Source organism: Alexandromys fortis, unplaced genomic scaffold (assembly GCF_014885135.2).
Source record: "Alexandromys fortis isolate MF-2015 unplaced genomic scaffold, M_Fortis_MF-2015_v1.1 scaffold_96, whole genome shotgun sequence".
In the NCBI taxonomy this organism is placed as follows: domain Eukaryota; kingdom Metazoa; phylum Chordata; class Mammalia; order Rodentia; family Cricetidae; genus Alexandromys; species Alexandromys fortis.
This window is the reverse complement of record NW_026068053.1, coordinates 459,660-481,371: the sequence shown is the minus strand read 5'-3', so window position 1 is coordinate 481,371 and position 21,712 is coordinate 459,660. Positions and strand designations below refer to the sequence as shown.

General features: G+C 39.3%; 1 protein-coding gene across 1 annotated transcript in view; it reads right to left on the bottom strand.

The window, feature by feature from the left end:
- Cntnap5 (contactin associated protein family member 5) overlaps positions 1–21,712 on the bottom strand; it is a 554,624-nt gene that overhangs the window by 123,817 nt on the left and 409,095 nt on the right. The window contains exon 15 of the mRNA XM_050119741.1: positions 12,381–12,605. Coding sequence (XP_049975698.1) covers positions 12,381–12,605 — 225 coding nt within the window. The remainder of the gene's footprint in view (positions 1–12,380; positions 12,606–21,712) is intronic.

Genomic DNA, 21,712 nt, shown 5'->3' with positions numbered 1-21,712 from the left:
AAACAACAGAGAGAGAACACACAAATAAATAAAATCAGAAATGAAAAGGGGGAATAACCACAGACACAGAGGAAATTCAGAGAATCATTAGATCTTACTACAAAAGCCTGTATGCCACAAAACTGGAAAATGCAAAAGAAATGGACTCTTTTTAGATAAGTACCATATACCAAAGCTAAACCAAGACCAGGTGAACGATATAAATAGACCGGTTAGTCGCAAAGAACTAGAAGCTGTTATCAAAAATCTCCCTTCCAAAAAAAGCCCAGGACCAGATGGGTTCAATGCAGAATTCTACCAGAACTTTCAAGAAGAGCTAATACATATACTCCTTAACGTATTTCACAATATAGAAACAGAAAAGTCATTGCCAAATTCCTTTTATGGAGATGATAATTAAGATCAATATTTACATTAATAATCTACCTCTTACTACCATTACATCTTCCCTATGAATTAATCTAAATGAGTTGATCAACCAGCTTTTAAAAGGATCCATCCTCAGGAAGGCTGACTCACACTGAGCCAAGCTAAAGAGGTGGAAAGGATAATTATTCCTTTAATGTACCTTTCTTTCCAAGAATCCCTTAGTGCAGCTCCATAAACATCCTGAGGTTCTGTTGGGTGTGGGTTCCTTTGTGGGTTTTGTAACTCTTCCTTTCTGTATCTTCTTCCTTTCTTCCAGATGCTGTACAGGGCCCACCCGTGCTCTTTCTGACATTCTGGGCTTCCTTTTCTCTTTTGCCATGTGGCCGATCTCCATGCCTAGTGCATACGGCACAGTTCTTGCTTTTTCTTCTGTGTCTCTGTCCTCTCGGCAGCTGCAGTGAGTTTGTCAGCTTTGAAGCTTTTTTGTAGACTATAAAAAAGTTACCCTTACCCTCCTTTTTGAGTCCACTCTTGACTACTTTCCTTAAGAAACTTAGAATCTAAAGAGGGAATGTTAATTTCCCCAATAACAATGATGTCATCAAGGATATTCCCTGATCTTACAGAATCCACACACTTCAAAGAAAAGATGTGAGAGAATTCAGAATCCCCCCCTTTTCTCTGTCTTCTCCTTCACACATGCTTCCTTTCCGGCTCTTTCACCACGTCTCCCTCTCCTTCCTCATCTCCCTTTGATGTAAATGCATAAGCCCAAGAAAAGGCAGACAACCCAACAGGAAAACCCTCAACAGACAACAGCTTCTTCAGCTAGCACTTGATTTTGCAATCCTAGCCTACAAATGCTGGACGGAGATGAGTTCTCCTTCAAGTCACCCAGTCAACAGCATTTTGTCTTCAGTCCTCAAAGACTAAAAATACACTCAAAAGGTGTCTATAGATTTACTTATAACTGATATTACATTAGTTTCATTTTTATATAAGCCTTTGATTAGTGTTCTTTGCCCAAGGCTTAGAAGACTGATTCAGAAGTTTCTACTTTCCCTGTTTTTTGTTTTCTTTGATGATGGTTTATGCAGGCAGATAGCTCCAAACTCACCATGGCTGAAACAATAGAGTATTTGTAGCATGTTTAACTGTATCTACTGACGGGGGCTTAGAGGGTTTGGCCTGGCAGTACACTGGACTATAGCCCATCACAAACACTCTCTCTTCCTTGAATTTTATCCATTCTGCTGACCCCCCTACCTCTCTTTGGAAGCTATGTTTCACAAGGCCTCAGAAATAAAGCCATTTTTAAACATTCTTGCTTTCATGCTTGTACATGGATAAATCTGCTCTCGCTGTGCCATGGCAGCCACCTGATGTGAGATTACCGATAACCTTATTTTCACACCCTCTACTAATTTTCTGCCCATAAAGTGCTTACCCCTTTAGGCTCCTGCCACTTTCCATTTCCTCTTTTAATTATTCTATAATGTTAAATGTCCTAATTATTAGTTTTTTTATTCATGCACTGATAACACAATATAAAGGTAATAATCCTTATTATTACTACTATAAATAAGATGAAATGCTTTGTAAATTACTATCTGTGAAATACATATATGTATTATATTATTTTGTCTGTACTCAATTGATTAAAATAAAACACAATATATTGAGTAGTCTTTGGCTGTGCTAGACATTTTTTTTCTTATGCTTCTACCAGCTAAAGATGATAGATAAAGTTGTTTATCTTTCCTTCTAGGAGGGCTCTTATTGTTGCATGTTGAGACTGACTTCCCAACCCTGTCCTAGATGCCATGAGAAAGAAAAAGATAAAGTCCTCCAGTGTCTTTATTGGGATCAGGGATCAAGCCTCCATGACCTCCAAATAATATTTAGATACTTAGGAGACAAAAAAAAACTTTAAAGGGTTCAATTAAAAGAGAGAGAAACAAGAAATAATATTCATATCACATCCCACCCATATAGTTTATTTCTCAGCTCAGACACACCACTTAGCAGTGTGGGTTAATAAGGTACTACACACTTCCTGTCCTCAAGGAGCACTTATGGCCATTGCTAAAAAGTTATAATGGGTCACAGTTGCATAATTATGAAATGGATTATGAAAGCGAAGTAAGAAATTATTTAAAGGTCATGAGTATGTGCAATGATGCGAATCAAGCCTATACTGGAGACTGTCAATAGATAGAGAAGTCCCAGGGACTGAAGTGTATAGGACTTCGTGAGGCTAAGAAAGTAACGTTCTGAAGAATACATCTCCAGCTCTGTGCATCAGATCTTTTTGCCCAGAGGAACTCAAGCATATACTGATGTCAGAGAGGTGTGCGGCAAGAGGAGGCAGTGACCTCTGAAGGGCTCCCTTGTGAGGAAGCAGGAACAGTAAGGACATCCTATCATCAAGTTGACCCTGTCTGGCAACTGTTAGGTTTTGTACTTTGAAGACACTTCCTGGCATGACTCTTCTTCTTTCTATTGCCCTTGAGCTAGAACTTATGAAATACAAAGTATCCCAGGTCATAATTATTCCTTTCGAGATGTGGGCAATCAGAAATTCAGACTGCAAAGCTTATAAATTTCTATTCCAACAAAATTGATAGAAGAGAAATGCTGAAGCAAAGGTACACAAATCCCTCAATTCCAAAGGCAGCTGAACAACCACAAAAGGAAGGTGACCTGGGAGCTTCATTTGGATTTTGTACTGAATTTCAGCATAGATCGATGGCTTTATTTGTCCATCTTCCAACTTCACTTATTTATTTCAAACAGCAGGGAACCAAAAAGACCAATTAAAATATTTGCATTGAGGGTACATATATAGACAGTGTGAGAGTTAATATTTATGGTCATCTTGTCAGTGTCTAAAATCACAGAAGAGGCAAGCCTCAGGTCATGCCTCTGAGGGTTTGTCCAGACTAGGCTAACTAAAGTTAGAAGTTAGAAAACTTATCCCACACATGGGCCAGACCATCCCATGGCCTGGAGTTCTAGACTGGAGACAAAGGAGGTAGTGATCTGAGCACCAGTATTCTTTTCTCCTTTCTTCCTACTGCCTTCAGCTCCTTGCTACCATTCTTTCTCTTCCACGATGGACTGTACACTCAAACCATGATTCTTTCTTCTTAAATTGCTTTATTAGTATAATTTATCAGAGCAAAAGGAGAAGAAAATAATTCACACAGGTGCATATGCACACACATTTTATAATATATAGAGAAAATAGCATGATAAAATGAAGGAAACACAATAAAATATTTTTATTAAAATGTTGTTTACCAAAAGAATATTGACACATCACCAGTGATTGAAAAGTCACTTACTTCATGTAATGTTCTGTGACTTTCTCAGTGAGAATGTTTTGGCACCAATGTGGCAAACTAAAATCCACTTAACCTGACAGGGCTTAGGAAGAAATTCTATGGTGTAGGAGGCCCTTCTGTCTATATGTTGCTTTCTTTGGTTAATAAAGAAACTACCTTGGCCTGTTGATAGGGCAGAACTTAGGTAAATGGGAAAGATGGAACTGAATTCTGGGAGGAAGAAAGTAGAGTCAGAGAGATGCCATGGATCCGCTGGAGACAGACGCTGGAAATTTTACCCAGTCAGCCACTGACACATACCAATATACAGATGAATAGAAATGGGTTAAATCAAGATGTGAGAGTTAGCCAGTAAGAGGCTAGAGATAATGGGCCAAGCAGTGACTTAATAAAATTTCTGTGTAGTTATTTCGGAGCTAAGCAAGCCATGTGACCAGGACAAACAAGTGGGCCTCCTTGCAACAATTCTAGACACAAAATAACAGAGTTTTACACAGTTTCTTGGTTGACACAATTTTTTTTCAAGATGAACTTGCAGCTAGTAAGGGGCACAGTAAAAACTATTTGGATTCTTTAAGAAAAAAACTGTGGCTTCCTGATTCACCAGCATGAATGGCTCTGGCTCTTTTGGGAGGTTTGGCTATCAAGCATATAAATGGGGTTTGTGGATTGCATACTGCAAGTTACTTGGTAACAGCATGGACCAACTAGTTATCAGAATTGAGGGGGTGAGGATGACTCCCACCCAGCAGTCTCAGGCACTAAGGACCACCACACTGGACTGTGCAGAACAAGCAGGAAGTAACATATATTACCACATTAATGCCACAGCTTAAGTTTTTAAGAAGCTCTTATCATTTCAAGAAGCATTCTTGGACAGTAAAGAATTACAGATACACAATAAAGACAAACTGAAATGGAAAAGATCTCTAAATGAGACCCAGTGTGTTTAAAATATGTACGTAGGCTTGGGAGAGAGAAGAAAAACAGTATAGAGAGTTATAAAAAGAAGTTAAAAAATGAAATAAAGTCTTTAAAGAGACAGAGTACAGACAGTTATAGATTAAAAGGAATATAGAAAAATAAGCAACATAAAGGCAGACTATACAAACAGAGTCTGGATTATGTATATTATTGTGTTATCTTTGATTTTGTTTTTACTGCAGAGATATTTGATTCTTGGGACTACTAAGCTAAACCAACATATTTATTTCAAAGGTATCTTAAATTCAAAATTTGAGTCTAAGGATATGTTGTTTTAGAAAAGAGTATCTGCTTTTGTTTCCACAGAGGATGAGGACCTATGAATTGCTTCCAGACTAATATGACTTGATTGATCACGACTGCTTGAAAAGTTGTCTTAAACACCCCCCCAAAATAAAACACTTTGCCTAATAAACAGCAGGAAAAAAAATAGACAGAACTATGCCCATAATCCCAAATATTGTCTATAAATGTTTGTTTACATTTACATGTGGATAAGCTATAAAGATTTGCATTGGTATGGATCTTGCTTATTGATACAAATTTAAGGTCAGTTTTGTTGTATGTATATTTCTGCTCTTGATTAAAGTATTTTGTTTGTGCAGCTCATTTAAAATATAATATGTAATTAATAAATATAGGTTAATAGGTAGTCATCTATAATAATCAAGCTTGTAGTCACGTTAGTTAGATTTCCTATATATTCAGAGATGTATTTCAGGTGGTTAGACATTCTTCAAACCTTTCAAAGACTACAGAATATGGCACTTAAAATATTTAAAAAATTTAGGTCTTATCATGACAAGGAGACACATCTACTCCTGGCAGCACTATTACTTCAAGAAGAAGATGGGAATTGAGGAATTGAGGAGGTTCCTTATGAAGTTGGTTAGCCATTTGGGAAAAAAAAAAAAAACCTGCTCTTGCCTGGACTGCTTGATGAACTGGACATACAGGACCCAAAGAAAAATGACTGCTAAACTTGCCTAAAGGTGAGACAATTCTTTGAGGTTCCTGCTTAATGAATGAGTTTGCAAGACATTGTGTAGGACACAGAAGAAAATGACTGACAAACTGCCAATATAGGTGGAACTGTCTTTGAAATTTCCTGCTTCATGTTAAAGTGTGCTGGATACTACTGGCCTGTAAGCTTAAGATGGATGCTTCAACGATACAGAGAAATTTGGGTGACTGTTCAGGCAACAAGATGCCTCTGTTAGTTCTAGAGTTTTGGTAGTTGCTTACAATGCACTTCCAGTTTACTTAGGTAATATTATATCCTTCTGGGGTCTCTGCTGGAGTTGAAGAATTGATAGTTATAATTATAGTTTTACTTAGTTATGATAAAAGATGAAATAGATATAAATATAGTAACTATAATTCTTACTTGATATATGTAATTTTACTATGTTAAAGTTAAAACCTTTTTTTTTATTTAAACAGAAAAGGGGAGGTGATGTTGATTTCCATCTGCATTTTATGAACACTGTTGGTTAATTAAACAACTGCTTTGGGCCTATAGCAGAGCTATAGGGGAACAGAGCTGGGACAAGGGGAACTAAGCTGAATGCTGGGAGAAAGGGGAGCAGAGTCAGAGAGAAGCCATGTAGCCCTGCCAGAGATAGATGTCAGTTGGAATCTTGCCATTAAGCCACAGCCATGTGGCAATACACAAATTACTAGAAATGGATTAAATTAAGATGTGAGAGTTAGCCAATAAGAAGTTAAATCTAATGGGCCAAGCAGTGTTTTAAATAATATAGTTTCTGTGTGATTATTTTGGAGCTAAGCGGCCAGGAACTAACTAGCCACCTCCTACTACAAGAATGAATGGGACAGTTTGTTCTCTCCATGTTCCTAGTATCCAGTCTTCTTTGAAGAAGGTAGTCTCATTGTATTCAAGCTGTATGAACCTTATGCTTGTGGGAAGCTGATACTTATATATGTTTCTGGCTAAAAAGCAGATTCTTAATGGCAGGGTCCATGTCTGTCTCTCTGAAATACTAAATGGTTTCTGCCATTGGAAGGAGTACTGAGAATATTTGTTACATTGGTAATTTTGAAGAAAAAAAATGTTGGTATTATGGGGAAGGGAGAATTGTTATTTAGTAAAAGGTACAGCTGGACTGGTGTTTTAGTTAATACAGCACTGACTTTGCAAGCTTAAGGACCTGAGTTTGATACCAGGTGTGGTGGCAGGTACCATAACCTCAGCACCTGGTAGGTAGGGACATACAGAATCTTGCAGCTCATTGGCCAGCCAGAATATCCTAATTGGTGAGCTCATAGCCAATGAGAGATAATCTCCCAAAGAAATGGAAGGTCTTACTGGCCTCCATGAAAGGTTATCTTCTGGCCTCCACATGACCTCCACATGGCTTCCTACTTCTTTGGGCATGTGTATGTGTGCTCGCGCGTGTGTGCACATACACACACAAATAAAATAAAATGTAGAGATCAAGGGTAAACTTAGAGTGTTCCCCCTCTCTGAATATTCTGCTTCCATTTAAAGCTTCTGCTCCAATTGCCAAGTTTCTGAGGAATTTTCTGTAGCTCAAAACCTGTGTCTTCTAAGGACTCTCCCACCTCTTGTGTGTCTTGTGTGTGTGTGTATGTGTGTGTGTGTGTATGCATGCACATTCGTGTGTGTGTTTGTACGTGTTTGAGAGAGAGAGAGAGAGAGAGAGAGAGAATTTACATCCCAGAATTTACTATCATTTCCTTTATTTAAACACCAGGCCCTTTATTCACTGAAAGTGACAGCAGCAACTTAGGGTGGGTATGTCCAGAACTGGAGACATTGACACTAAAAAGAATAACAATGAAGAATTGCATGAAGTCCTGCCAGATCTAACTGCTACCAGGCCAAGGCTCACAGCATACTTCTGAGTCACATGCATATTCTCACATCTGGCCTGACAAGCTATGTAAAATAAATTTGCCAGGTGAGAACTCTGTTGACTGTCCACAAGATTTATCCTTTTAACTCTACACTGTGGCTTCTTAGCCACAGTGCTGGCGTTAGAGTTTGCATCCTACTGAGAAAAAAAAAATGGGACTCCTTTTAAGCTGTCCATCTTAGCATCACCACCAGATTGCCAAAAGTACCTTAAAATCGGACAAAGTAAGAATCTTTCTAACACAAGACTGTTGCTTCTGCCCAGGGATTGCTGTGAGTGTGTCTCGATTCCAGAAGGTTTCAGGGTAAACATCTTTACCAGCTGAACTTTCATTCTCCTTACCTTCCTTCAACTTGTAAGGACCCCTAATGCCCAAAGAGGAACTGATTCTTTTTTTTTTTTTTTTTTTGAGACAGGGTTTCGAGTATCCCAGGCAGGTCTTGCACATGCTACATAACTAAGTTGTTCTTAAACGTTAGTCCTCCTGCCTCCACTTCCAGCAGTGAGCCACTGCTTTGGGCTCAGATGCACATTTTTCACTAAATAAACCCAAATTTCATTAAAATGTTCTTAATTTCTGGCCCACTGTTAATCAGGTCAATGGCTTAATGCTGTAAATAAACTAGGAACATGCTGAAGATAGGAATTCTTGTTAATTCCTCAAGCAGCATTTCAAAATCTGCAAATGAAGCCTTCACAGACAGAAATATCCATGGGAGATGATTCAAGGTGGGAATAAGAAAAATCCCAAAATCTAAGACTTAGAAAGAAATTAAACACTTGCTGTTTGTTATTTTGCATCTCACCTACTCCTCAAATTACTATAGTTTCCTCAGCAAATGTCACTTAATTGTTATTTGAAGACCTCTAATGGTAAGGAACTTAAAACTACTGAAGGCATTTGTTTCAATGGTATAATTTCTAAGCTCTGAAGTTTACTGTTAATGTTGGTCAAAGTCTTCTTTCTAGATAGACTACTACTACTACAGAAATCAGATCACTCCAAGTCTGTCTAGTTTGGTTTTTGCACATTTCCGGCAGTTTCTGAATCTGTCTCTTTTCATATGTCTCATTTCGAGACAGCACTAGGTGGCTTGTGTCCAGTCTCTCACATTAGTCATTCTAGTGATACCACCAGGAGAATTAAGGAAACAATGGGGATAATGTCTTAGCTGTGTGTTTGAGTGATAAGGAGATGGGTGGAAGCACCACAGATGCTGAATTCACCATCTTCTACACTATCTGATAGCCCACTGCATGGGGTACAAGTGTGGTGGGAGGGCAGGAGTTAGAGGAAGGGAATAAATGAGCATATAAAAGCCCATTAGCAGAGGAATCCCCCCCCCCGAATAAAACATGTGATCAAACAGAAAATGTGCAAGTTAAATTCCTGGGCTGGGAATAAAAAGGTAGTTGTACAAATAACCTATTAGAGTACATGGCCCTAAGGCCAGTTCCAACCCACAAGCCTACTGCCCTACTCAAAAATGCCTTTCTTCTTCTTAATAAGCTGTCTGTTGTCACCACTCTCCTTGTGTCTCTGGCCCAATTCTTTGTTCCAGATACAAGAACCTGGAAATACCAATGACTGTCTTGTAGGATGGGATCCACATCTTTAACAGAGAGGCTTTCTGTATCAAGAGCCTCTTCTGTTAGCCAGAGAAGCCATGCTGCATACCTGAGCTTTCACATCTTCCTGAGTCCTCCACAGTCAATAGTAAGGATCTATGCATCTCTGATTCCTGAATTTCATTGGAGTTTTTTAAATGTAAGTATTTATATGGTCCAGTTGGCTGTAGTAGAGACTTTAAGAACGTCTTGAAAGGAAGACACAAGTAAATATTGCAGGGAGGATTCAAGAATGATTTCCCACTAAAGAAGTGTCAATTATTTAAAAGAATTATGCCTTTCAAAGATTAAAGGATTAGCATTTTTCATCCAGCCCTAGTAATTAAGAAAACAGACTTGCTGTGGTGGTGCACATCCATAATCCCACCACTCAGGGGCTGGGGCAGCAAGCCTAAGAGTTCCAGGGAAAGTCTCCCACAAGAATAAACCAAACAACTAAATACTATGGCATTGGGCTGTGTATGGGAGGTTGCATCCCCTTGCTGAAGCTTGTTTGGTATTGTAAGAGCCAAGGTTCTTCTGTAAGCCCCACATGTCCAAGGGTAAGGTAACTTCCTAAAATTCGGGGAGTCATAGTTTTGGGGAAACAATATGTCTGGTGTTTTTACCTCTCAAAACAAGAGTTTTTTTTTTTTTTCCTACTACACCAGATGTACTTGATCACATGTATATGAGAGGTACATAGGTAGAAAATACATCAGGATGTAGTTTTGCCCCTGATTGGACCTGATAGGAAACGCAAAGGTTTGTCTTTTTAAGTCCCTGTAAAGTGTGACTCTTGCAGGAAATCAGAGTGATTCTGATCAGAGTTCATTTTTCTAGTCAATACTTAAGTCAACTTGCTTCAATTCAGTCTCAAAACTGTGCAACTAGTTTTTCTCTCCAAAATCTCAGAATAAACTCTGTGCTATTATGAACAAGTTATTTGATGTCCGTGTACCTCAAGTCTCTAGAACTGTAGAATCCTGGCACAGCAAGAATATTAATTTCAATGGCTAGCCAGATACTAAGAAAGCTAAGCACAGTATGGCCTCATTAGAATACTTGGTTGCAGTGATTCCCGTTGTGCACTTCATGTATTCTTGGCAGTTATATTATCAGAAGTATATTGTGAGTGGTGCAGGCATGTGAAAGCCTACTCTAAAAACACTTTGGGGACAATTGTGTCTGTATACCCATCTTACTGTGGCCCAAAAACACCAGGAGGAAGAGATCCAGGTTAGAAGGGAGAGTACTGGTTGACTCTAAGGAGACCATTCTGGCAGTTCCATGGATTATCTGTCTGCCCAATATGTACCTGCTCGAATTGTCCATGCCCATGGTCGAAAGACAGCCTCACACTCTCAAAAGGCTTGACATGGCAAGACTCAAGATCGGATCTGTTGGCATATTTTTGTACATAATCTTAAAAGTGAGAAGCGGGTGATTAAAGGGCCCTTGGGCTTGAAAACTTAATCAAACCTCCTCCTTTTCCCCTTCTTCTTCCTCCCATTTTTGTCTTTCCCCTCTCTTCCTCTTTACTCGCTTCCTCTTCCTTTTTCTCCTCCTCATTCTTTTCTTTCTCTCCCTTCTTTCTTGCCTATTCATATTTTATTTTTTTCCATCTATGTTAGTCTCAGAATAAATGATATCTGTATCATCTTATGGGCTCCCTATTATTATTTTTGACCTTTAGGCTGGTTCATCCTCCACATTCCCCATGTTTCATTATCAATTATTATGAATAAATGAATAGTTCTTTATTTTCAAGTCATACATAGTACATTGTGAGAAAGATAACACACACACACACACACACACACAAAGAAAAAATAACAAACACCAAAAAAAAAAAAAAAAACGTAGTTTGCAGCTGAGATGCAGACAGGGTCATGTTCATGCTGCCTTTCATGTGTGTCACTTCTGCTGTGGTGTGTCACACCACACTCCACCATAGATCTTAGCTTTGTGGTTCAGATGAATTGTTCAAATGTCTGGAATCCTGTCATGGTACATGGAATAAAACCATATTCCTAACCAAAGGACAGTGCTGTGTGAGATCATGTGATAGGGAAGTATGTATATGTTTCAGTAGCTCATTTGTTCCAGCAACTGCTATACACAGTAAGAGTATGATTTCATAGAGTACTTGGTCACCTCTATTAGGAGGTTCTGTCCTGGAATAGTGTGATTAAAAAGAAATCCTGTGATCATAAATTTTGACTTCCAACTACTGCTGTATGTGTTACCATCAATATTTCTTGCATGATACAATTTCTGTCTTTTTAAAACATTCTTGTATCTATGATGTCCCTTCTTTCCAGAGGTCAATTCACATCATCATCATGTGCTCATGAACATCTCAACTGCTAGATGCTGTAGATAGCTCGAAAACTAAAAAGAGAAGGTTCCTTTGCAAATTCTATTGCCCTGGGAATGTCAACAGCAAAGAAGCAAGATACCAACAAACTGCAGCCTTCAAAAGACACGAGTTCATCTATGCATGTGATGTCAGGGGACAAAGCCCTGGAAGAAGGCATATGTTTTACAAATAATTAATATAATTGCCAGAATGGAAAGAAATAGCAAATTCCATTTATGAATCAGTAGTACTCTTTAGCTAATTAGAATACTCTAAGCCTTACCATTTCAGAGTGGCAAATATCATATATTAACAGTCAGTGACTATAGAGAAAGAGTTGGTGTCTAAGAGAAAGTCAGATTCTCAGAAGTGAGGTTCTGTGTCACAGCATATGGCTCCCACATCCTATTTCTCTGAAAACCTAGACAATGTCCATCTATAAACACAACCACTATTTATGCTTTGCCAGGCCACAGTGAAGAACATGGCAGCAAAGATGACAGATACATGTGGAAACCGCCCTTCTGAAATTCAGACCTCCCTATGATCTTTTATACTTAATGGGTTCCAGCATAGAATAAATAATAAAGAGTCAACACAACATAATCAAGACAAATTAAAGTTGATGAGTTTGAGACCTTGATGGCAAATGAACATGGTCCCAAGATACGAATTATGGCTCACGAAGGTAAAGTGGAAGGAAGCATTCTGCTGAGTCTGCCCAGCTGCTATGCTGTGCTTGGCACTGCCGAGCAGGAGCTATACCTTCCGTCAAGGCTGGTCTTGTGGCTTCCTGCCACCAACACTCACCATTTTTGCAGAGCAGGAGAGCCAGATAATTATGATAAGAGGAATTGAGGAAGAGCAAGAGGCTGGGGGCCTCTGCTGTCACAAAGCTCAGTGTGATGGTTTCCTTTGATGGAGCTGTATCTGCATAGATAGCTGAAGATGACAGGCTTGTGTTCTTGGTCACCGGGTATGGTTCTTGAAACATGTATATAACCGAGCTGCCAGAATCAAAAAGAGCTGAAATCTCTGCAAAAGAAGAAGAAGACGAGAACATACTTTCAATCACATAGCCACTAAGCTACTTGAGGTATGTATAAGGCCTGCTCATTGTTTCCTTGCACAAAGCACCATGTGAGCAGTGTTTAAAAAAATCAGACAATGGCTTCTTACTAATTATGAGGCAGATCAAATCTATTCTTGTGTATATGTTCACATGTGCAGATGAGCATTTGGGTTGACACTGGAGATATGTCCTCCCCTGTCACTCTCTACTTTATTGAGACACTGAACATAGACATCGTGGACTGGTTAGACTGGCTGGCCAGTGAGCTCAGGACTCTTATTATCTCACATCTTTTAGTGAAACATCTTGTTTATCTTGTTTTCTACAGTGTTGCTGGGTATCCAGACTCAGACTCTTATGCTTGTGGGGCAAACATGCTGCTGGCAGAGCCATTTGCCCAGTCCTCTGCATGCATTGTTTATAATTACAAATGTGATTAAGGAAGTTGATCAGAACACTACCCTTTCTTGGTATCTCTACATTGTTTAGTGAGACAGTCTTTGTAAAGCACTGAGGAGGATCGCCCAGCAGGGTTTGGACTTATGGAACCTCTATGTTGCAAGAAAGTGTCACCTAGAGCTGGGGAGATAGCTCAGTTGGTAAAGTGTTTGCTGCACAATTGTCAGGAGGTGATTTTAGACCTCCAGCACCTACATAAAAAGATAGCTGTGGTGTCATGTATACATAACACCAGAGCTGGGGAGGCAGAGACAGGAAGAACCCCTGTGTTCCTTGACTAGTTTGGAAATTGGTGAGTACCAGATTTGTTATGAAATCTTGTCCCAGAAGATAAAATGAAGAGCAACTGAGGAAGACATTTATTAATGATCTCTGGACTCCACATAAGTGTTAATGCATGCATGAGTACACACATACACCAGTCCACAATGCTGCAAATACACAAACACAGAAAAAGAAGATCATTTAACCTAAGTCCATCTCAGTTGCCCTTAAGTAAAATGTCACATTGTTGACTGAATGTCAGTTAACATGCTGAAATATTGAAATACTTATTCTACCAAGGTCCAGCTTGATCTTGAGCTAGATTTGACTTTCTTCTTTTTATATCCAGGTATGAAAGGAAAGTTGCCTTGTATACTAAGACAATTTAGATCTGGGTGCACACGTCTGACTGAAACACTATGTGGTAAGCTTGAGTTAATATGGATATGATTGGTTTCTTTCCTTCTCAAATGAAGGGTGGAGGGTTTCCAATCTTTCTCAACATTCCATGGCTATGTGTGGGACACTGAGAACATAAGCAAACTTGAACTTACTTCGTAATGCCCTTGCCACTGTTCTGCCTCGTGAACACTCTGCTCTAGTCGTGCCACAGAATTAGTGCTACAAGTCTATGCGTACAGTCTGCCAGACCAGGACTACAGTGCAATTTGGACAAGGTTCAGAAAGAATGTTCGGTTTTAATCAAGGAATTCGTATCAGTGATTCTTATGTTAAAAATAGGAGGTATACACAGATGGCCATGAAGATGTTGGCTCATGATCTGCTTGATACAGGTGTTTTCCTTAAGGACTTAACAGGTGCATTTTGAGTGTTTTCTAGTTAACAAAAGCCTTTACTTGATGTTTATGTATACAGTCAAATGTATATGTGATTCATAATATATGAAAAAACATATTAGATATGGGCATATAGATTATGATTTTTTTCTTCTTCTTAGGACAATAATTTTAAAACAGAAAAACATGTATAATTAGACGTGCCACACAAAAATGTTCTTATTCTTTCCCTGAAACTAGTATTAATTATTCCTAATGCTTAGACATTGTTTCAATATAAAACTTAATTCAACAACATTTGTAGATTCTGCTTCTCAAACATTTTCTTCTGCTTCATGACAGGAAATAGAGCTACTGGAATGGGTTTAGTTTCCTCATATTACTTATAAATAAATTCTAAAGTATATTCAGTGAATTTTATTTTTATTATTATTTTAACTTCTGATAGTATAACATTTCAAAAATAGTAAGAGCGAGCATTTGGAGAGAATTTGTATCCTGTATGCAGTATGCACTGAGTGCTAAACATGATCCCTATTATAAAATTCTGCATTTCCCACTCATTATAAATGCAGAAATCAAGGAATTTTGAGATTAAATACTTAACTACTGTCTCAGAGGGACAATGTTAAATGAATAAGAACCAGAACCCAGCTTCTTTCTGCAGAGATTCAGTGGCAGGTGAATTAAGTAAGAGAAAATAGTGCTTGCAATGGGAACTGTTGTAATGGTTAAAACTTCTGTTTACAAGTATTTATGATATATGCAGGAAGTAATTATAGGATGAAATATGTGGCATAAATACAAGATACACCATGATTGCCACATCTCCACTATATCAAATGTAATCAATATTTTTGTTCATTTGTTTATTAAATGATTGTGCAGTTAGGTTTAACTTTCTAGATTTGTAATCAACTTCCAAAGTTATTATCTAGCAGTTTTAGTGATGAAAATATTCAAATGATAGAAGTGATCATTCAGTCAACAATGGAAGAGAGCTGAAGGCAAAGGGGTACATATGGATAAATCCTGATCAGGTATATGGATATTAGCAGGAAAACGAATTGTGTCAAGTCTACCAGCGTGGCTAAGAGGATAAAGAAGTTTGCAACCAAGCCTGAGGATCTGAGCTCAGTCAGTTCAGTTCAGGCCATGAGGTAGACTGAAAGGAGCTGCTCATAAAAGTTGTGCTCTGGCATCCAGGTGCCTGGCATGCTGGTAATCTCTCTCTCTCTCTCTCTCTCTCTCTCTCTCTCTCTCTCTCTCTCTCTCCATTTTCTCCCCCCCCACATGCACACACATGCACACACTAGATAGAGAACATCTAATAAATAAATAATAAAGTAATTGAAATTTGGCAAAGTAAAGAATAAAATCATATAAAGACCAATCTTGCATTAAATATAAAAATAAACTCAAAATGTAACAAGATCCTGAATAGAAGAGCTAAAATTATACTTAGAAGAAATCATAGATATAAATTTTTGTGCTCTTAAACCCACCAATTGTTTCTCATGTATGACAATAAAAGTAGAATCAATAAAAGAAAGAAAAGATAAATTAGGTTCCATCAGAATGTAGGAAATTTTTTGTCTTTCAAAGATAAAATGAAGACTGTGAGAAGAAAATTCACAGAATGAGAGGATAAATTTGCAAATTTTTTTATAAGGAACATATAGTCAGAAAAAAAAGAAAAAAAATGAAAATGAATGGCAACCAGAATAAAGATCTGCAAAAGATTTGAATATGCAGTTTTTCAAATAAGATGTAGCAATGAATGGTAATGATGTAAAACAGTGTTTAGGATGACTAGTCGTTAGGTATGAGCAAGTCGGAAGCACAGTATGACACCATTTCCCATACAGTAGGCTGTCTGCTTAAAGACTGACATACCATAACAAGTGTGTAGGAGTGCAGAAAAACACTAGAGCTTTTGTGCACTTCTGGTAAGGATGGAAAATCTGCAACCTACTTTGAAAAACGATTGGGTCGTTCCTCAAGAAATAAAACACCCTTAGCAAGGTGGTTCAGTAGGTAAGTGCCTTGGTCACTCAACAAGCTTAGTGACCTGAGTTTTATACCCAGTGTTATACAATGATGTTAGGTCTAAAGGGGAAAACCCCATGTATCCCCAAAAATAGAAGGCCAATTTAATTGGTCAAAAATGAAAGTCTAGGCTTAGTTCAAGCTGAACTTTAAGAGGATTTCTGGTGGATATATCAATCAACGCTCACAGGCAGCGTTTCTCAGGAACCTGTGAAATGGGTTTCAGCCTACTGGAAAGGGCCAGTTCCCTTCGCACACACCTCTGGTTACCTATCAAAGCCCAAGGCTAACATCCAGCCTCCCCTGGTACCTGACACATGTACCTGTTACACAGTTCAAATGCTACACTAGAATCCTGGCCTACTGAGCCATCTCACCTCCTCCACTATGCTACTTCCCAGGTTATTATAGATTACAAAACTGGCAAGTCCCCTACTGCTGCCCCGACTCCAGTTTCTCTTGCTAGTCTATCTCTTCTCTTTTCTTCTACTTCTTTGCCAGCCCCCAACCTCTGCAAGGGAGGTTGCCCTGGCCAGTCCTATTTTCTTCTCTTTTCTTGACTCCTCCAGATGCTGCTGTGTGTTCTCTCTTTCCGCAATCAACAAAGGTATACTCTTCATGGAGCAGCCATTTTCATGGTTTCTCTGCTGGGCCATCACTGACAGGGAAAAGACAAGAAACCAATTTCTGATGGTTTCTTCACTGTATCATCACAAACAGATAGAAGAGAAACCAAGTTCTGAAATTTGTTTAACTTCTACAGGACCACATGGCACATATGGACCCCAAGAGTTTAACTTGCTCAAATAAATAAATTCAACAAAGTAACACAAAATTAAAAAGTAAATCAGGACATTTCCAAACATGCACATGAGTCTCAGTGGTAGTTATACTGAGAAGAATCAGAAAGTGGGGAAAATTTAGTGTCCACTGACTGACAAACTGCCAAGCACAGTTAGGAGTATCCACAAAACAGTTTAGCAATAGAAAGAAAAAATCGTCATGGCATGAAGGAAGTGACAGCACTATCTACTGGGAGAAAGGTGACGCAAAGGAGAAATATGTATTAGGGTTCTTTTATAAAAGAGTTCCAGTCTCAGCAAATCCACAGAGACAGAAAAAGGAATGACTTCCAGGGTGGCAGAAGGTTGCTGGTGGCTAGGAGCGTTTGAAGTGGCTGACAAAGAAAAGAATCTGAAACTGTGTAGGGAAGGGCATGTGCAAAAGCAACAAGAACCAGGACAGCCTACCCCTTAACAGATACGATTTCTTTGTGTTTGAATTGTATCTAACTAGCAATAAATAAATGTTTTTAAAACACACACGCACAAAGCTACATTCCTGGAGGGATACTTCTATCATATTTTCATTCAGAATGAAATCAGAATCTCAAATGAGGAAAAGTCCTAAAGCAAAGCAGGAAAACAATTAAATCAAATGTTCTCAGCAAAAAGCGTGATTGGCTTTTACATCTCTTGTTCTAGAGAGATGGCTCAGAGGCACAGCACTCTTCATCTTCCACAGGACCGTAGTTTGGTTCTTGGCACCCATGTCAGGCAGCTAACAACACCCTGTATCCACAGTTCTAAGGAATCCTGATTCTCTCATCTGGTCACCTTAGGCACCCTCACACACATGACATAAAATTACATAATAATCCAAAAATAAAAAAATAAGCCTTTATAAGCAACCCAAGAAGGTAGAGCCTGCTGGATAGCAGCTGGGAGACTGATGGCATGATTTTGAAAGGGAATTTTGGGATCTCCACACACCTCTCTTTCATTTTTGTATCACAAAAGCTGTAAGAAATAGATTTTTCTCTGCCATATGTACCTGTTATGTCCATCTCAACAAGGACACAAAAGCAATAGAGCCAAGGAACTGTGGAATAAAACGTCTGAAACTATAAGTTCAGATGAATGTTTCTTCCTTGTTATAGTACTATAAGGAACAGGAAATGGGTGATTTGGCCCAGGACTGGTAAATGAACACACATCCTTAATTCCATCCTTGATGTCCCATGTGATAACAAACCTCATCTCTGACATACATGACGCTGCACTAAAAAGCAGGAAGAGCACACCAGCAGGGAGCACTCTTTGTTCAGGGTTCTCTCTTAGAGCATGACTCTCCTTTCCAGTTCCAAATTACATTTCCCAGGGGGAATTGTAAAGACGAATATTTGGTTAAGAACATCTTATATCCATTGGTTACGCAGGTGATCATTTAATTTCAATAAAGAGGTAGAAATCAGAAGTCCCAAAGTAGGCAGGACCCTAAAAAGGCTAAGAAGGACACAGTTGTTTATTTAACTGATGGGTTGAAATGAGAAAAAGGTACTTTACCAATGCAGGCAAAAGTTGTATCAGTATTGACAAAGGAAGATGGATACAAATGTTGGAGGAAAGGGGTCTGTAACAGTGAGGCTACATCTATAGGATGGGTTAGATGATATTTGGATGTCCCTTGAGAGATGCAGGAAGGGTCTTTGTTCAAGTTTTCCCCTCTCAGAAGATTTTGACACAGAGGCTACAGGACACTGTAAACTTTGGTGTCATGTCTGGCCTATATCTGCATTTGCTCCTTGTAATGATGGGACTACTCATGAAGGTCCTCCAATCTTACAGAGAGTGTTAGTGGAGTTTTCCCCATGTGAAAACTGAGAACACCTTTGTGTTTGAATTAGTTTATAATGCATTTTTTTAATTACATGTTGTTGTTTGGCCTCATGAGGCCCAGGTGGGAGGCCCAGTGTAATTTCCTTAGCCTAACTTGGCTTGGTGTGAGGCCTAGTCTAACTTCCTGAGCCTAGCTACAGTTTGGAGACCTTTCTCTGGCTATGCAACCTAGACCCGCCTCAGCCCAGCCACCTCTAGCATGTCAGAATACTATTGGCCCTTGTTCCTTACTCTGCCTCAACCCATCCCAAGCTTCACTACCCCTATCACAACCCCGTATAAGTCCCTGCTTGATATCATTAAACAAGATCCTGTTCTGAATGACACTTGATTCAGTGGGTGTGTTTCTCCCCAGTGACCAATGGGGGTGGGGAGAGTGGCTGGGTTGTACTCACCATCCTGCTCAGCCTCAGGGAGAGTCTGGGAGCTCTAGCTTTCTGCCAGAGAACCTGGCAGATTGGTGCCCCATATAAGGAATGGAAGAAACAATGATGGGCCAATTGGTCTGTGGGTGAGTGGGTGAGTGTACCCCCACTAAAAATGGGGCAGTTCTTTACTAAACAAAATCCTGCTTTGGAACCAAGTTCAGTGTACCCGACTAAACAAAATCCCACTTTAGAACTTAAACAAAATCCTGCTTTGGGATTAAGTCTGCCAGTTCTAGCCAAGTCTGATGTGCCACACACCTTATGCCCCTGGTACAAAACGGGATTCCATTGGACAAGGGATTGTAGGTCCAAGTTCAATCTATAGAGAAAGCCTTTAAACTCCCTGAGGGGCCATCTCTAGCCCCATTAAATAAGGGGAAAAGGGCAGTCAAAACACATTGGACCTTTGATACCCAGACTAAGACCAAAGATGGCCCTAACAATATGAGATAGAACCTTTAGGTTCCTTATAGACACTGGGGCCAATCTCATGGTCATCAGGTAAGAGGAGCCCCCCTCCTCTTGGCAGCTGGTCCTGGGAGAGATGTTGGGCCTCATGAGGCCTGGGCGTGAGGCCCAGTGTAATTTCCTGAGCCTAACTTGAGTTGGCATGAGGTCTAGTGTAACTTTCTGAGCCTAACTAGAGTTTGGAGACCTGTATCTGGCTACCCAGCCTAGACCCACCTCAGCCCAACCACCTCTAGCGTGGCAGAATATTATTCGCCCTTGTTCTTTACTCTGCCTCAGTCCATCCCAACCCCATTATAACCCTATATAAGTACCTGCTCAATACTTTAAATGAGATCCTGCTTTGATAGACTCCCAACTCAGTGGGTGTGTTTCTCCTGGTGGCCAAGGGCAGGGGGGTGGGGGGGGGGCTGGGTTGTTCTATACTCATCATCCTGCTCAGCCCTAGTGAGAGTCAGGTAGTTCTGGCTCTACACCCACTCTTTCTGTCAGAAAACCCAGCATGTTGTCTTTGTTAAGTTTTTGTTACCTTGACACAAGTCAGGGTAAACCAGGAAGAGGGAACTTAAATTGAGAAAATTTCCTCATCAGATTGGCCTGTAGGGAAGTATGTAGAGGTCATTTTCTTAATTAATGATTGATGTAGGAGAACCAAGTCTACTCTGGGCAGTAATACCACTGGACAAGTGCTCCTGGATTATCCAAGGAAGCAGACTGAGCAAATCATGGGAAGCAAGCCAGTACACAATGTCCCTCTTGGTCTCTGCTTTAGTTCCTGTCTCTAGGTCCCTGCCTTGGGTTACAGCCTTGTTTCCTGATGATGTACTATGACCTGTAAGCCAGATAAATCCTCTCCATCCCAAGTTAATTTGGTTATAACAGTTATCATAGGAGAAGAGAAAAAACTGAAACAGAAGTTGGGAGCCGTTTCATGGTATGCTGCTGGATATACATAAATGTACTGCTTTAGGGAGGACCATGGCATGGATTTGCCACTTTGGGCTGTTTTCATTTTGACACTATGTTCTCAGAGTCTACTGGGGTATTCTGTAAAACATTGAAACTTAATATTGAAAGCAAAGAAGATGATGGAAGCTTAGCTTGTTAAGTTTCAGGGGGAAAAATAGACTCTTATCAGGATTGTTTGTGTGATATTTTGTATTTACTCTCTTGATACTACAAACTGGTAGTCCAATGTGTGCTATCTAAATCCACATAAAATCTGAGAGAGCTTGGAAAAGAATTCTAGACAGTAAAAAAACAAAGTATAGCCTCATATTTTTCCCCTAATGGTTTTTGCTTGCGAGCGCATTTTATGGCTCTTATGAGAGAGGTCTTCCTGATTCAGTGGTAGCAGAAAAAAAAAAGCCTTGCTTTTGAAATGACTTCCTGGGCTGTGCTGCCAGCATGAACTCTGACTCTTTCTGGAAGTCTGGCTATGGAACATCTAAATGACGTTTGTGAGCAGAGTGCTACAACTTGTTTAATGGCAAGACAGACCTGCTGCAACCAGATCCTGAATCTGGGGTGGAGAGAATGGCTCTTAGAGGCAATAGCTGGATGTCCTCCTACATGTTAGACTGGGCAGAGCTAAAAGGCAAAGCAGCCTTAGTCACAGTAATGTAACTTAGCTTTTAAAGAAGTACTTCTGTTCAGAAGAAAGCTACAGATACCCAATAAAGACAGATTCAGATAAAAAAAAATCCTCTAATTGGGTCACAGTGTTTGGATAAATTTACTTTGGCTTGGTAGACAAAAAGAATATAGTTATAAAAAGAAGTAAATGTTTTTTTTTTTTTTAAAAATAAAAGAAAGTCTTTAAAAAGAATACAGACAGTCATAGACTAAAAGGAGTAGGGAAAAATAAGCCATGTAAAGAGAAAATACATAGTCTGGATCATGAATATCATTGTGCTTTCTTTGATTT